The sequence below is a fragment of the Typopeltis vanoorti genome, chromosome 12 (genome assembly GCF_054136105.1).
Source record: "Typopeltis vanoorti isolate ZY-2024b chromosome 12, IOZ_Tvanoo_1.0, whole genome shotgun sequence".
NCBI lineage: Eukaryota > Metazoa > Arthropoda > Arachnida > Uropygi > Thelyphonidae > Typopeltis > Typopeltis vanoorti.
In genome coordinates, this window is record NC_143560.1 from 85126144 (window position 1) to 85145341 (window position 19198).

Consider the following 19198-nt stretch of genomic DNA (forward strand, 5'->3'; position numbering starts at 1 on the left):
CATGTATTCCAGACTGTTCAATTACTATGCCGACCATTCACATACATGCATTCATTATGGCTTTCAGAATCCACTCTCAATACACTGTCTCACTGGCCCACCTTGCTCTCTCCTGACTAACTTGCACTTGCATTCTCTGTTCTCATTCTCATCTCCATTCACATCAGTTTCACCTGGTACACTCTCCTACACACTTGCATCATCTGACTTCCACTGATACCTTGTTTGCATAACTCATTGCACTTCCTACCAGCAGCAGCAATCTTTCCAAATGACTCACTCCAAAACTAATCAGATGCAGTCCATCAGTCTTATGCAGATCAATTCATTCCTCAAACTCATCCCACAAATTTACAAAGTGCACTCTTCACACATTTCTGCTAACATTCCATTCAAAATCATTACTTTCTCTCCTGCAACTCATCACTGTCATACCTGGGCAACACACAAGCTACTCTTCCTACCACACCATTATCTTTCACTAAAAACAATAATCTCCTGAAATCCATCCTCACATTCTCCTTATGCCTAACCAAATCATTCAGTCCAACCACGACCGCTAACTTCTTCACATACACTTACTTCTCATATCCAGCACCTCAATTACCCAATTCATTCTCCCTCTTGGAAAGCAGACCTTGTGTAATCTCTCCCATCAAACACACCTTTTATGATAGAATCACTATACAGTTCTTGAGTCATTTGTTACTTCTTTTTCTCCTATCTTTCAATTTATTCTTTTGCATTCTCTATTCATATCCATCATACATCGAATTTCATTCTGTACACACCACATCTCATTCCTCATCATAATCATTTCATTTTTCAATTCCTACATTCCAGCAATTGTTCCCACTATTGCTCCATTAGTTAGACTTTCTTCCATTCCTGCAGTCACACCAGCACTTGCTTCATCAGTCAGGCTTGCTTCTGCTTCCCCCAATTATGCTCACTTTTCCTTTGTTAATAATTTCCATATTCATAATCACATTCTCTGCACTTATATTCTCATGTTTGCTCTTCTGGCTATCAATCTTAGTCATACATCCATCACTGCCTTTTGCCCGGTATTCTTCACAACTGGTTCCAAACTTTTATTGAAATCACTGTTAGCATATCACAGATTCTACAGATTCTCATTTCTCTTGTTCAATTTCTCAACAAATAGATCTGCCACATTCGTCCATGCATACATATTACACTCCCGATAATGAACCATCTTAGTAAATTCCACACCCCTCAACACATTCGATTTTCATTTTCATGTCACATGTGCTTGTTTGTCCTAGTTCTCACAGCCATTTTGCTTCCATTAACTGTTATATCACTAATCAGCATCACTAATTAAATAAATTACTGGTGAGTTGAAATGCATAAAATTCTTCAAACATTTCCATAAAATAAAATTTCTTTGCAACAGGCAACAACTTTCATTGTACACTTCATTGTACTGTTACACTTTTTCTTCAAAAAGCTTCCGAATTAACAGATGAATTTTCTTTCAAAAGACATTATGTTGAAAATGTGGATAAAATTGTTAAAAATATATTACAATATATAGTTTTCTAGACAGTTTCTTTAATATACTGTAAGCAACAGACTTGTTCTGGTAAAATGTATTTAAAAAGGATGAAATTAATTTATTGATGCTCAAAGATAACAAAGGAGTTACAGAAGGGAACTTTAAAAATTATCTTTCATGCTGTATTCCCTAGGAAACAAATAGAAAAGAACTATGTATGTTTCAAAGAGAAATGTTTTATTCCCAATATGTACAACTTTAGGAAATAGACAGAATCTCAGTGATACCGATGATATTTTTTTTAACTGCAAGAAAACGAACCATAGTAGCTGTGAAAGGAAGATTCAAATTTTTATTTATCTTACAGGGGTTAACTCATTTATTTTTTTTTTTTATTTTTTTTGTACTAATAAAATTCAGCAATTTTAAAGATAGCAGATGAAACAATTTTGTGTAATGTTTATGCTTGTATTTTCTGATGTAAAGGTTGTGAGTTCTATTAGATAATAAGTTTTATTTATAAGACTGAACTGTATATATATCAGTTGTGAGATAAATATTTTAGACACATACCACAAGAAGGATTAATGATGCTTATTTTATACATACAAATATTAGTTTGAAGTTATAAGTTATTTTGTCTGTCATTACATCGAGTTTTTCCCCCCCCTTTCGGTAAGATTTTATTAACCAATATTAGTCTTAAAAATATAATAAATAATAAAAACACTAAATATGTACCTATGTTTTATTAACTGGATAAAGAAAAGGCTGGTTAATAAACTACTTGGTACAGAACTGAAAGAATAGTATGTGGAGAAAAAGATATGATCATGAACTATAATGGACCAGATATTATGAAGTACATTAAAGATCAGGTTGAGTTGGTGTTAAACACATTTAATAATAGCAGAACAGTTAAGGTGTTCAATAAGAGACCATAAAAAAAATAAGGAAGATCAAAGTTGAGATGAGAACATAGTGCTCCACAATATTAAGTCTCTGAGAGTGTAAAACTAGAGGATGTTAGCAATGGACATAAAGAAAGAATGGCTGAAGTTCCTGAAGAAGCCCTGTGTGGACTACTCAGATGACTAATTCAGTGAGATGGTTAAGGACTAAACTACTAATATTGACCTATGCAATACTAGTAGCTTAGCTAGTAAATAACTAACAATTAAAACATCACCAAGTTCTTTCATGGCCAGAGAAGTTTTAAAAAAAAAAAAAAAAAAAAAAAATCAGATGACTAATATCATAAAGCATTAATATATATTATTTTTAAAAGAACAAAAAAAGTGAAGTTCAAATCATTGGATATAGCTTACCTGCACAAATACCGTCAACAAACCACATCGTTCTGTTTTTATAAAATGCTTCTGTAAGAAATACAAATGTTAATTAATAGACTGAGCTTTTTTAATGTTTTTAGAATTAACTAACATGGTGTTATTAAATAATATTTAATCCTTTTAAGGATTAAATTTCATAAATCTTTAATAACATGAATAAAAGAAACTGCCAAGAATTAAAACATTTACTCAAAGACTGGTTGATTGTTTTGATAAGAAAGGAAGTAAGAAGTCGGAAATATTTTTCCAAATATTTTAAAAGTTTAAAATACTTTAAACAAGCTTAACGCTTCACTGATTTTATGCGCCTTTAAAAATTACATTGCTTAATGCTGATCATATCAAAACCAATTTCATTTTAAAATTTAAAAAAAGAGAGACAATTTTATAAAAACCATACATAAATTATAGAAGGACATCGAATTTATAATTTAACTTTTTCCATTTACATGAATTTACAATTTAATTTATTGCACTTGGAATGTGAACTCCAAACAGCATCCTCGGATGCATGTTGGATGAACAGTTTCCCATTATTTAGTTACCACAAAGTTAGCTTAGAGCTGCAAAGAGTGCGATTTTTTTTTTTTTTTTTTTTTGAGAAATAACCATCTCAGGCAGCATGTGATGGAGCAATGAGATTTACAGTTCAGACCTAGATCTGGTAATATCCTATGGAAGTAACTGTGAATGAGTGATAATAACAGTGACCATATTCTTTCTTTTTCTTTTAAATCAGACTAATTCATGAAAGGTTAGAAAAACTTATAGACATAAGTGATGTGCCCACTTCTCATCCCCTTGTCCTATACAATAGGGCAAGGGGATGAGAAGAAAGAAGGAATTCACTTGTGTTCCATTGAACAGTTGAAGGTTTCAGTATTATATAAGGAAGACAAAATGAGGTGAGAGGGGATCTTTTCCAAAGAACAAAAGTAGATAGAATGAAACAGAGAAAGACAAACTGATTCAGAAAATTATTATTATTATTATCTGAGATCACCAGGGAGTAGGGAACTCAGTGAGGGATGCTATACATCAACCAAACCAGCTATCGTTCCTATTTCCATTAAACTTATTCACAGTAGATGCACTCACCACTTCAACAGGCAAACTATTCTATTCTAGCTCTTACCCCTTTCTTAAATGTGAACAAACCTAACTTCCATGGATACCCCATGTTCTCTCCCCACCTTTCATATAACAAAAACTTTCATCAGACAAAATCCTATAACACCATTTCAGAAGTTTATAGACCTCTATAATTCACCCCTCTTCCTCAGAGTCTGTAGTCCACATGCTTGCAATCTATCCTGTAAGGATCTTCCTCAGCCATAGCCAAGTTAGCCGGTCTTGGGCGTGGACAGCAGGGTCCCCCCCCAGTTTATCTGGGGGTTTTCATCCTGCAAGCAGGCAAACCGGCCCCACGAACACACACAGATCTACAGCCATAAATACTTAACCCCCACGAGGGAGCTCAACTCGCCCCAACAGGGATGGGGGAGAAAAGGGAGGAAACTCCATATGAATAAATAAATAAAAATTCCGTAATCTCGATGATATAATCTTTGTATATCATCTTCTTTGCACCCTTCTTTATCCCCTTAGAACCCAGGAGACCAAATCTGCACACCAAATTTGTGAGAGTCAGCATGGACTTATTAAGGAGTGCTCTTGTTTTAGTAATATGATTGCGTTTTATAATAAAGTGACGAGAGCAGTTGATGAGGGAAAGGCATATTCTGCGATTTTTACAAAGACATTTGATAAGGTGCCACATGATAAGCTGATATTTAAGTTATAGCACATGGGTTTAGATGTCAGGTTAGTGAACTAGATTCAGGATTGGTTATCTGATAGGTATCATTGTGTATGGGGAGAGCAGTATCAAGGAGGCAGAAAGTTACAAGTGAGGGGTCCCACAGGGCTCAAATACTGGGACCTGTGTTGTTTAACCTTTATATCAATGATATCGTCAATGGAGGGCAGGAGGATATTCAGTTATAGGTATTATTTCTGGGAAAATTCCCATGTTACTCCTCTAAAATAAACTATTATTTTAATGGCTAATATAGCCTACTTTTGTTTAGGAGTGCCCCTTTTTTTACAATGTCATTGGCTCTTCACTCAAATCTTAGGGTTATTACTGAAGTGTTATTAAAAGTAATATACAGTAATGCCCTAAGATCTGAGTGAAGAGCCAATGACATTGTAAAAAGGGAGCACTCCTAAACGAAAGTAGACTATATTAGCCATTAAAATAATAGTATACTCAGTTGTTTGCAGATGATGTGAAGCTGGGAAGAGTTACCAGCTTCACTGCAGATGTGGTAGCCCTGCAAGAAGATTTGAATAAACTGGACAGATCGCAAATGAATGGTGAATGAGGGTGTCAGTTTAATGCAGCTAAATGTAGTCTTGAAGTTTGGGATACAACAATGGGAGGTTGCATACTCTGTTGAAGGAGCTGTACTGTAGAAAGTAGGGAATTCAAGGGATCCGGGGGTGATGATTGATAGAAACCTGAAATTCAAGGAACATATTGTAAAGGTGGTGAAGGTAACTCAGAGGATTTCTGCAATACTGAGAAGGACGCTGACCTGCAGAGATAAAAAGTTGTCATTCCATTCTAAAAAGCCCCGATCAGACCACACTTGGACTATTGTGCTCAAATTTGGTCCCCAGAATTTGAAGGGGGTAAATTAACAATGGAAAGAGTGCACAGGCAAATAACAAAGATGGTATCAGGAATGTACAATGCTAGCTATGAAGATAGGCTGAGGGAATGTGGAACTGCAGAGTTTGGTAGATAGATGAAAGAGAGGTGATATGATTGAGAGATAGTTACAGGGTTGACAGGAACCCTGTAACTTTCCCCCCCGTTTGTTTGGTGGAACAGGGAGGAACGAATGAGGACAAGGAGCCATTCCTCAAAATTGTAAGTAAGAGAGTAAGGGGTGGCTTCTTTGCATGGAAGGTGGCTGAACCATGGAATACATTGCCTGATAGGGTGGTAAGAGCATGAACAGTCAATGAGTGGTATAATAGACTGTGTTTTCTAGGATGGGCCTCCCACGATGAGTCTTGTGACTCCATGGAGACCTGAATCAATAATAATAATAATAAGTTTGCACATCCATTTCACTCCCACCCTATTTATTCTTCGAACTCTAGTGATACATTAAAATAATGTCTCATTTAAGCATTTTTCAAAGATTCCCATGCACTGCTGATATCTTTCCCATTCAGTAACTGATACCATAGGACCAAAGATAGCATTCTCCTAATTTGTCATAATTTCCAACTTTATAGTTCAGCATGCAGCCTGTTCTAATTGAAACATATATATAATTAGTTACATCCCAGGAAGGTATGGCATGATCCCTGTCACTAACTGGTAGTAAAATAGTCATCGTTAACGGAGACCCCTTCTGACTCTGTGATCAAATCTAACACTCTTTGAACTTGAGTTCTTCTTTCACATGCTGCTTGAGAAAGTTATCTTGCAAGAACACAATAAATCTGTTTCATTCTTATAATGAGATTTCTTTTCTACCCAATCAATGCCTGGACAATTCAAGTCACTCATAATAATCATTCGTTTAACCACATCACCATCAATATGAATAAAATACATCACTCCTCTTCACTTCGTATCCATCATATATTTCAATGTAATATCAATGGTATTACAATTTTAATATGCACTTCACATCCATGGTAACCTATATGTATATACACATCATGGCCGGTTGGGTGGTTAATTACCCATCAGGATAATTTGGCGATGCATTTCATCATCCCCTGTAACTGAACTACCAGGTCTGTAGAAACGCCCCGCTATATATTTCATTATATTAGTTCCATTTCACATGAGATGACATCAAACTTACTGCTACATGGGACATTATTACCATTACTGCTTTCATGCATTTCTTCTCTACTGAACTCAATTTGTCTGATATCATTAGTAGCCCTCCCCCCCTCCCTCCCCCTTCCTCTCCTATATCTTCTATCATTCCTAAAAATACCATACCCTTTACACTGGATCCCAGTTAAAATATCTGATTCTGATAGCACGGTTTTGCTAATGCCAACAATTTTAGTCCCAAACATATTCAATAAAGTAAAAAACTCAACCTCTTTGTTTCCAATGCTCCTGGCATTTGTGTATAGATATAACAAATTTCTACTTGGTCTTTTCTTATATATGCAAAATATTGCATATATAAGTCTCTTTTCCAAATAGGGTAATCAAAAGCATCTACACACACACACACTCACATATCTATGACAATGATTTAAGTAAATCTGTAAGATAGAGAATTAATCAAATTATCCTCTTCTGGACAGCATCAAGCATTCTTAGGTGCAGTACCTCCAAATGTGTGAATGGTATGCCAAGATTGAACAGAACATATAAAATAGGGTAATAAAATACCCTAGCTTTCTTCAATGATGATGCTATTGCTGAAATGCGTCTGCATCAATAAAGGCTAAAGGTATAAGTGAGCTCAAGAAGGGAAGTTTGATCATGTCTGGAGGTCCGGGTAATATTGAGAATAAGGAAGGGGGAAGAGAGAATGGAAGTGATCTCTTTCTTATGAAAAACAGGACAGTGTTTCAGTAATACTGAAATTCACAAGATTATCACCCTGGTGAAGAACAGCAACAGGATCAGAGTTAAAGACATTGGTTATGGAAAACCTTCAAGCACTGATTGCACACTACTTCGTTATCAGCAAAGTTAAAGGTAGGATCTGAGTTCAATGAAAATAGCTTAGTTATACACACACAGAAGACAGTAAGTAACAGTATATAACCCTATGATACCTCAGCATTGGTAGAAATCTGAGGACAGGAAGCCATCAACCATGGCAAGCAATGAACAACCGCATGACAGTGCCGAGACGAGTGAAGACGAACCGAATGTTGCTGGTACAAGTTATGGTAATAATAAATGAAATTTCAGGTTTGTGAATATTTTTATATAATAATTTTTTTTTTTTTTCTAAAAATTGTCTCATAAATTTAGGGTGTGACTTATCGTCTGAAAAATACAGTATTATTATTATTATCCAGGCCTCCGTGGAGTCAAAAGACTCATCATGGGAGGTCGTTCTTAGGAAACACAAAGTTTATCATACCAATCCTTGAACTCATTGATAAATGAGTTCAAGGAGTGGTATGATAAACCGTTTTTGCTCTAACCATTCTCTCTCAAGCAATACATTTCGCGGTTCAACCACCCTCCAAGCAAAGAAACCACTCCTCACTCTCTTGCTCACAACTTCCTTTCGTAACTTCCAGGGATGGCCCTTGTCATCGTTCCTTCCTGCCATTCCACCAAGTGAAAGAACTCCCCAATCTACCCTGTAACTGCCGCTTCTCAACAGTTTAAAAGTCTCAACCATATCACCTCTCCTTCTTCTATCCATCAAGCTCTGCAGTCCACATTCTCTCAGTTGATCCTCAGAACTTACATTGTACAGTCATGAAACCATCTTTGTTATCTACCTCTGTATCCTTTCCACAGTTAATTTATCCCCTTCAAATCCTGGGGACCAAATTTGAGAACAATAGTCTAAGTGTGGTCTGATCAGGGTCTTATAACTCTTATCTCTGCAGATCAGCATCCTTCTCAGTATTGAAGCAATCCTCTGGGTTACCTTTACCACCTTTGCAATATGCTCCTTGAATTTCAGTTTTCTATCAATCACCCCCCCCCCCCAGATCTCTTGTCTCCCCTACTTCCTCCAGTATATATAACTCCTCCAATCGAGTATGCATCCTCCCATTGATGGATCCCAAACTTAAAGACTTTACATTTTGCTGCATTAAACTGACATTCCCCCCATTCATTTGCCCATCTGTCTAGTTTATTCAAATCCTCTTGCAGGGCTGCCACATCTGCACCATTACTGATAACCCTTCCCAGCTTCACATCACCCACAAACAACTGAATATCCCCCTGCAATCCACTGACAATGTCATTGATATAATGGATGAACAATACTGGTCCCAGTACTGAGCCCTGTGGAACCCCACTTGTAACCTTCTGCTTCCTTGATATTGCCCCACCATACACAACTCTCTGATACCTATCAGACAACCAATCCTGAATCTATTTGAATAACCCAATATTTAAACCCATGTGCTGCAACTTAAATATCAGCTTATCATGTGGCACCCTGTCAAACGGCTTTGCAAAATCTAAGAAAATGGCAGTATATGCCTTTCCCTTATCAACTGCTCTTGTCACTTTATTATAAAAGGCAATCATATTACTAAAGCAAAAACGTCCCTTAACAAATCCATGTTGATTCTCACAGATAGCATACCCTTATCTGCCCAATGCTGTATATAGTCCCTCACTAATTTCTCCAAGACCTTAACAACTACTGTTGACACACAAACTGGCCTATAATTAGACACTTCCAATCTGCTACCACCCTTGTGCAATGGCACTATCTTACCTTCCTTCCATTCCTTGGGTACTTTTCCCGCAGCCAGACTCTTATTGAAGAGCCAGGTCAACAGAGCTGTCAATTCTTTAGCACATTCTCTTAAAACCCCATGGAGAAATACCATCCAGTCCCACAGCTTTACTTTTATCCAGATTACTCTGTATTTGGAACACACTCTCCTCTTTCACCTATAAACCCTGAACCTGCCCTATCCCTCTAGTATTAAAAACTTCTCCAGGATGAAATACTCCAATAAAGTGCTCACTGAACAACTCCACTATGTCCTCTGCATCAGTCACTCTATTCCCATTTTTATCCCGCAATGTCATTCTTCCACAATCATTTCTCCTACTGGCCACATAGCTAAAAAATTCTCTAGGATTTTCTTTGGATCTTAGTGCTAATCTCTTCTTATATTCCAGTGCCTTCCTCACCATACTGGTCACTCTCCTGGCCTGCATCTTATATTATTCATGTATCTACCTTCCATCCCTCTCCTTATATCTCTTCCATAATCTCTTTTTTAACTGCAGTTCCTATTTGATATTGTTTGTCATCCACTTTACACCGACTTGTGTCCTCTTCTTCATTTATGGAATACAACTTACTATTGCTGCTAACAAATATTCCTTCACAATTTCCCAAGCACTAATCCCAGCCTTCCAATTCTTCCCTCCATGAAACTTCCCCAAGTTGATATCTAAGACTATTATAATCACGTGCCTTATAATTCCACATACGTTTCCCTCTCTTTGATACTCCTGCATGTCTTCCAAGTTAAAACCACATGGTCACTCTCTCCAACTGGTAGGAGAGATGGCATCTCACTTATTATCAGCTCTTCTGATGCTATGACCCTCGTGTTCCCTCTATTACATGTTGCCTAAGACATTTGTCCCTCAAGAATTCTAGAAATTCCATCTCCTTATTACTACATGCATTTTCTTCTTCCCAGCTTATGCTGCTGTAGTTAAAATCTCCCCTAACAATCATTCTTCTTTCACTTGCCAAGCTCAACTGCCTAATCATCTCGTGCTCCTCACTCTCTGTGCTCCCTGGTTTGTAGCAACACCAGAATAAATATCCTGTCTTGGCCACTTCTACCTCACACTATATGCTTTCAAAACCATTAGTGTCACTGCCTTCCAAAGCCTCCACTCTTAGAGGACATAAGTCATCACTTATGATAAGTGATGACTTATGTCCTCTTATCTTATCCATCACCACATTTTCCTTTCCTATCCTGCCAAAAAATGCTGTACCCTGCTACTTCAATTCCTGTTATTATATCATCCTCCGTCAACCATGTCTCAGAGATCCCAATAATCTTTGGCCAAGCTGATGCTATCAGTGCCACCAATTCATCTCCTTTATTTCAGATACTCCTAGCATTAGTATAAAGCATAAAAATGTCACTGCTTCTATACCTATCATTGTCCCCTCTCGATCCCACCGGACTCAGCATTACCTGATGTCGTTCCCCCAAGCACCCATTCCCACAAGAGGCCACCCCTGCTACCATCCACCCTGGGAATTCTAGTTTCCCTGCAGTGACACAATGACTCGTTCAGAAAACAGCACGCTCTCCAGATGCCTTCGCCCTTCCTCATTCAAATGCAAGTGGTCTCTCGTATACATCCCTGCTACCATCCACCCTGGGAATTCTAGTTTCCCTGCAGTGACGCACTGACTCGTTCAGAAAACAACAATCTCTCCAGATGCCTTCGTCCTTCAAATGCAAGTGATCTCTCACATACAGTTGCCTCAGTCCTCAAACGCCCTCCAAGCATCACCATATTCCAATCCTCTCTTCTGACACATTCTGGCTATTATGCTATTCAGTATTACTGCTCTTCTGCTCAGCTTGTCACTGTCATACCTGGACAACACACACACACAATCTTTCCTCTCTGTGTTTTTCTTTTGCACAACCTCAAGCAAGAATCTCATATCTCTCACCACCCAATTTACATTATTATTATTACATGGCACTTCCAGGGAGTCTAAAGACTCATCGAGGGAGGACACCTACTCTACATCTCTCTCTCTCTCTCTCTCTCTCTCTGTCTTCCACCACTCAATCCACCAACTACACCAACGGCATCTATCGCTCGCCACTGCCACCACCAGTATTTCCACAGACAATCACAAACATCCATGCCCACGGCGGGATTCGAACCCGTAGCCTTTTGGGTGGAGAGTGGATATACTAACTGCTTGGCCAACCAGGCCAGCAATATTGCCACTCAAGTCATTCGTGCCCACCATCACAATCATTTCATCCATCCTTTCACTTCTCTTAATTGTCATAGCCACATTTTCTATCGTCCCTCCAGGAAAACACACCTCTGGCATCTTATCTTGCACACCACAGATCATCAAGTCTCCATACATCACACCTCTTATACCTCTGTTCCTTGATTGCTCACCTGCATCCCTCACTCTCTCTTTCCTTACCCTTTCTCTCTGTGCTCCCCTACTTACCTGCTGTCCTGGCATCACTCTATCTCTGATTCCAGCACTCCCTCGCATTCTTCTAATTTCCTCTCTCTGTTTCCATTCTCCTCTCCTCGATCATTCCCTTTACTCTCTCTCACCCCCCCTCTCTTCTACTGTTTCTATTCTCTCCTCTTCTATCATCCCCATACCTCCCTCTCTCTCTCTCTCATTCCCTCTCTTCTACTGTTTCTTCTCTCCTCTTCTATCATTCCCAAAACTCTCTCTCTCTTCCCTACTCTGATTCGTCTTGAATTCATCTCTTCCATTTTCTCCTAATCTCATCTTTCATACTCCTCATCATTCACAAGACATTCCACCTCCTCTTTCAGCTCATCTATCCCTCTCTGCAAGTTAGTCAGTCTTACTCTCCATTCATTTTCCCAATCAAGACCATCTCCGAAACCTTCAGTCTTCCACATTCCCGACTCTTATTTTCTCATTCATATTTTGCTCATCATTCTCTCCTATCACAATACTCATCTCCTGACATTCATTTCCTGTCCCTGACACAACTAGGTTGGTTATCGAAATATCCAATTCATTGAATTCCTCCCATTGTCTACATTTGGCACATATACGCACTCTGCCTTCTCTCACCCACCACATATCCAACTCCCAGGATGCAAATATATCGCAAGCACTGCTCCATGCTACTTTTCATCATGATGGTGGCCTTAGCAAGAAACTCCACAAGGCATGATTTCCATATGGATAAGAGGTGAATTTAATGTTAGTGGCCTTTATGAAGTCAGATTTTAGTTTGCTGACTGCCATTTTACATTCAAAGAGTTGAAAACTTTTTGTTGGAAAAAAAAAGTCGGAAACCCAGTCAAAAAGTTCGAATCATTAAGATCTTATTACGTTATGCTCATAATATATGTTAAACTGAAGACCTTCCACAGCAAGAATTGAATTATATCAAATCTGCCTTTATGGAAAATGTTTTAATGAATCCATTATCAGGAAAGCCTTTAACAGCTTTAGGCTAACAGTCTCTAAATCTCCTTAAGACACCTCTCAAATTCCATATTATAAAGGAATTTCTGAACATACTGCTAAAGTTCAAAACCTGTTAATAATGCAATATGCTTTCATACTGTCAGAAAGATTTCTACCTTTCTTTCCTCAACTAAAGACAAGTTTTCTCCGCTCAGCTTTCCAGGTGTCTATCAGATCCCTTGCTCCTGTGGTTTTGTTGTACTTTGGACAGTCTTGCAGTAACCACCCATCGTGAGGAAAATAAATCATATACCCAGGATCATAAACCTCAGCATTCTGGCTAGCAGAACATGCTATCTTGACTAAACCTACGGTTTTTTGAAAGAAAACTAAACTCTTGAATAAAACTAGATATCTTGTAGAATGGTTCCAAACAGAGAGCTGTGAGTCCTTTCTACACTGACCAAACTTAAACAAATCAGATGGTTGTTGAAAGTTTTTCCACTTGGTTATACTATAAATCAAAGATGCCAAGAAATTATGTGTGCAAAGTATCACAACTGGGCAGCTTATGATTTCACATCACTTGCCTTAGTATCCCATAATGTAAAACACATATCCTTATGGACATGTATAATGCTATGCATTATGGGAAGGGTCACTACCCAGACTGGTTTCGACCTTTATTGAGGTCTCATCAGTGGGAGCCAGTTGAAAGTTTTTCCACTTGGTTATATGATAAATTAAAGATGCTAAGAAATTATATTATTCGTTAAATCCTTAATTTAGCAATAAGATATGACACCTTTTGGCTACTTGTATATGGAATTATGACTTCTGCATTACTTCAACATTGGTATCACTTCTGGGTCTGGCTTCCATTGATTAGACTTCAATAAAGGTCAAAACCGGTCTGGGTAATGATCCTTCCCATAATGCATAGCATTACACATGTCTAAGGTTATTGCTTTGCATTATGGGATACTAAGGCAAGATGTGAAGTCATTAGCCTCTATACAAATTGCCCAGTCATGAAGTTACTTTGCATGCAAATTTTGTTTGCTTAGACTTGGATAAAGGATTAAACCAATAATATAATTTCTTGGCATCTTTAATTTATAGATCAGATGGCCTTCAGTTATCACCTATATGGGAAATATTATTGCATCAATATTATGTAAATTCCTGATTATTATCTTATATTAATTTTTTTAATTAGGAATTTACTGACCATCTATTTATGATGTAGGGACAATTTTAAAATTATTATTTATTATTATTATTATTATTACCCCAAGACCTCATGGAGTCAAAGACACATCTGGGATGTCCTTTTATCACACACACACATCTCATCATACCGTGTCTTAAACACATTCAAATTCCTTGCAGACACCACACTCTCAGGCAAGGCATTCACAACTCTGCACGAAAAAAACCTGCCTCTCACTCCCCTACTCACGCCCTCTTTATACAGTTTCCAGGGATGACCTCTGGTTCTCCCCTGATCTCCTACTATTCTCTGTAGAACTTCTCCACCACTGATCTTATAACAACCCCTTACTAACTTGTAGGTCTCTATCATATCTCCCCTCTTCCTCCTCTCCACCAGACTCTGCAAATCACATCTTCTCAATCTTTCCTCATACTCGACATTCCAGAGGCCAGAAACTACCTTAGTCAGTCGCCTTTGGACCCTTTCCAACATCTCTTCATCCTTCTGAAAACCGAATGACCAAATCTGGGCACAATAGTCCATGTGTGGCTTAATGAAAACCTTATACAATGAGACAAGAATCTCCCTACTTCTACACGTCAGTGTCCTCCACATCATTCCCAGAAGCCTTTGTGTTGTCTTCACAATTTTGGCGATGTGTCCCCTAAATTTAGATCCTTATCCACTATCACCCCCAGATCTCTTATTTCCTCAACCTCTAATAATATATTCTCACCAAGCATAAATTCTGCATCCCATCTTTGTTTTCAAAATTTTAAAACCTTACATTTTGCAACATGGAACTCACATCCCCATTTCCGTGCCCAATCATTCAATTTATTCAAATCTTCTTGCAAGGACACAACATCTTCACTACTCTTTATGGTTCGTCCCAACTTTGCATCATCTGCAAACAACTGAATATCTCCATCCAAATCTTCACCTATATCATTAATATACAAGTTAAACAATAATGGCCGTAAAACAAACTCCTGAGGCACTCCACTAGTGACTTTCCTTTTCCTGGATATTGCACCCCCATACACAACTTGTTAATACCTATCAGATAGCCAGTCTCCAGTCTAATGCACTAATCTAATATCCAACCCCATCTGCTCTAGTTTGACTGTCAACTTATCATGAGGTACTCTATCAAAAGCCTTTGAGAAATCCAAGTATATTACTGTGTATCCTTCTCCTCTGTCCAAGGAAGCAGTCACTTTATTTAATAAGTAAGTAGATTACTAAAACATGACCTCCCTTTAGCAAATCCATGCTGTCCATCAAAGATAATACCATTGTTGTCAACCCAACTCTGGATCCTAGTTCTCACAAGCTTCTCCAACAACTCAACCACAACACCTGACACACAGATAGGCCTATAGTTTGATGCATGAGTTCGATCACCTCCTTTATGAAGTGGCACAATCTTGCCCTCCTTCCACTCCTTAGGAACTTGACCAAGTGCAAGACTCGTATTAAAAAAATATGTCAAGGCAGGTGTCAACTCCATGGCACATTCCTTCAGAATACGTGGTGATATATTATCAAGTCCCACAGCCTTATTAACATCTAGTTTACTCAACTCCCCATACACCTCTTGCACACTTACAGTCAGTCTCTCCTCCCCATCATCTACTGCTCTCAATCTCTCCATGAAGTCACATTCACAAGATTGAAAGACCTGTATGAACTGCTCATTAAGTATCTCCACCACACATTCTGCAACAGCTGTCTTTATGCCATTTTCTCCAATCAATGTCATCCTTCCATAATCATTCTTTCTTTTGCTGGCTACATATTGAAAGAACTCCTTAGGATTCTTTCTGGCTTCATTAGCTAACTGCTGTTCATACCTCTCTTTAGCTACCCTCACCAACCAAGTCACCCTCCTTGCCTGGTCTTTGTAGACCTCATGGAATTGGTTATTTCCCCTTCACTTATGCTGCCTCCACAATGCCCTCTTTCTCTGTATCGCACACTTAATCTCTTTATTCATCCATCTCTACATCTACCTTATTTAACCTTCTCACCCTTGGAATACATTTAGACATTGCATCTACTAGATAGTTTTTGAAAATTCCCCAAGCTGCATTGATCTCTTTTCCAGCTAACTTCTCATTCCACGCTACGCCCACAAGCTGTCTCCTGAGCTCTTCATAATCACCCCCCCCCGTAGTTCCACATATACCCTTTTCTCAGGTCTTCGCACTGCTGGCAACCACCCAGGTAATCACCTCATGGTCACTCTCACCAATTGGTGGATGATTTGACACCTCATTTATAATTACATCCTCTGATGAGATGACTAAATCCAAGACCCTTAATCCTCGTGTGCCCTCTGTTACATACTGTCTGAGATAGTTATCCCTCAAAAACTCAAGAAACTCATTTTCTTTACTTCCAGTTGCTATCTCATCATTCCAGTCTATATTGCCATAATTAAAATCACCCATTTCTTATTTGCTTGGCTAATTTGACTATACATTTCACTATCACCACCATCCACCAAATTAATTCTTTTATTGCATTTTATTTTATGTTCCATTGTTAACCTACTGAGGATGACTTTGGTATTTAGGTGATAACTTTGCATATATTAAATTTACTTCCACGTAAGTCAGAGTTTCAGTCTTAATTTCTACAAACATGACAGTTTACATACCTATTTTGCAGGAATTGATATTCAATTTATTTTTAACGATACTATATGTGGATGAATCATAAACATAGAGAATGTTATGAGACAATTTCCATTAAGGTAGAACTAATAATGTATCTCTGGATTTCTGTTCAGAACATGGACTCATCATTACTACCACTGTTTGTTTTAGAGATGTAAATAAATTCACATGGAGAGAACAACAAGAAATGACAAAGGGATTACTGAATATATTACTGTTAATAGTTACATTTTCAGACTGGTTTCTTTTATTTATTTATCATTTATTATGAGAAGAAAATATTACAGTGAAACTAAAAATGTAAGCAAAAGTTTAAAAAATACTTTGATGTAACTGTAGACTCAACTATTAAAAAAAATAAAAATAAAAAAATTGAGTATTTATACACCAAAAAAAGTTAAAGAATGAAAACAAAAACTAATTTTGCTTCAAATTTTGTGAGTAGCAAAATCTAAAAAAAAAATGTAATAACTGCCAAAAAGCACATGGAGAAGTTGTCTTCAAGGACAGAAATAAAAATCAAAATTGCATGGAGAACTAAAGAAGCAATCCTCTGCATGGAAAACTATCAAAACAAAAGTCAGGAAAAGACTTGGATAATATGAATATCAAGAAGGTGATAAAATGATCTGAAATGAAGGAGAAAGTACACCACAAAAGGAATTATTATTATTATTACTGCAATGCACCTCCATGAATGACTCATCATGGAAAAAACAAACTATCCACACAGTATTTATGATACCTCTCCTTGAACCCATTAACAGAAAAAGACAGAGAACTGCCTATCAACAAATTTTGCAAACAAACCCTCTATCTATCCTGATAAGGAGAATTTCATAAACCTCCCACCATCTTGGTCACTTCCCTTTGGACCCATCATTTCCACTAGTTCCTCATCATTAAGAAACACAGGCGACCAGATCTGAGCACAGTAATCCAGATGTGGACAAACCAAGGCCTTATAATGAAGAATGATAACTTCCCTATCTCTGCTTGTTAATGCATTCTTCAATAACTAAATAATCTATAAACTTCTAAATAAACTCCTATAAACCTTGGCAACTATAGCAATGTGTCCTCCAAATTACAACTGTATCTACTACCACCTCCACATTCCTAAGCTTTATCCATTTCCTGGAGTACAATTCCATCAATGTGGTACATAGCTTGTAATCTGTTTGTCCCAAAATGCATAACTTTACATTTCTCCACACCAAACTGACATCCGTTATCTTTTGCCTATACTGTCAGCCTGTTTAAATCCTCCTGCAAGCTCTTTACACTGCCTTGATTAACTGTTACCCTAACCAATTTTGCATCATCATCATCATCAGCAAGCAACTGAATATTTCCCTTCAAATTATTTCCTATATCATTTATGTACAAATTAAACAGTAGTGGTCCAAGCAGAGCTTTGCAGCACACCACTAGTGACTTGCTTTCTCCTGGATTCTGTTCCTTAATATATTACTTTCTGATATCTGTCCATCAGCTGCTCTCTTATCCATATCACCTTTCATCTTTCATATTGTTGGATTCGGAATAAGGAGAAATTTAAGTTATTAATATTCCTTACAGAATCCAACTTAATCCACCATACCAAAGGCCATACTTGTAAAAATTATTTCATATTAATCCCATGATTGTAAATTATGATTCATGTAATTGCCTTGAGTTTATTTATTAAATTTTATTAATTAATCTAAAATATGTGTTAGCAATGATAGGACCTTGTATTGAAATATTATTCTGTTTATTTTGATTAGTCCTAATTTAATATTATGAGGAATTGTATATATAAGTTTAATATGCCTTAAGTGAATTATAATATTTTGATTTTTTATTTATCACTACCAGTATGTAAAGGTATAATGTTATGCAATATTTCTGTTTTTATTTTATTTTGTTTGTTACTATGGAGATGGGCTAGAAATAGCTGGCGCATGCATGGATAGCGAGATATGGTATTCAACTGCAGAGAAGGAATTGACATAAGAGAGTGTGAGAAACAATTTTGGGCAGGAAAAAGAAGGGAGGTACATAAGCTGAGAGCGGAGAAAACCAGTGGCTCGGCACCTTGGTTTTGGTTTCGTTCAGTATAGACATGTTTCTCGGCACTCTAGTTATTACAGCAGTGATTAAAGTTTTTGAAATTTAATACGGAGGACTAGTTCACAGTTCCCTTCAACATTAAAATAGTGATTGATGTTTCTCCTGTAGTGTCAACAGCGTGCTCGATCATCAGAGCAGGTAAGACTTTTATTTTCATCTTCAAAAACATTTTTCATGCCCTCTCCTGTTCCCCGCCCTGTGCAACACTTGCTGGTTCAAGGGACAAGGCAGGTCCTTACCCCACTTCAAGTCTAGATTTAATTATGGATTCACCATATGAGGATCTCTCTTTCAAAGAACTTCTAGCTATTTTTCGGCAAATTGGTAACATTTTACACATGAAATGGCCAGGAAAGGTTGAAGTTCATCAGATTATGGAGGTCGAGACAGAAGACCCTCAAACC

The 19198-nt window shown here is 37.5% G+C and overlaps 1 protein-coding gene across 1 annotated transcript in view; it reads right to left on the minus strand.

The window, feature by feature from the left end:
• The window catches only part of LOC150100952 (uncharacterized protein ZK1073.1-like), a 355092-nt gene that overhangs the window by 305655 nt on the left and 30239 nt on the right, over positions 1-19198 (minus strand). Inside the window, exon 2 of the mRNA XM_090401442.1 lies at positions 2851-2901. Within this exon, the coding sequence (XP_090257568.1) occupies positions 2851-2901 (51 nt within the window). The remainder of the gene's footprint in view (positions 1-2850; positions 2902-19198) is intronic.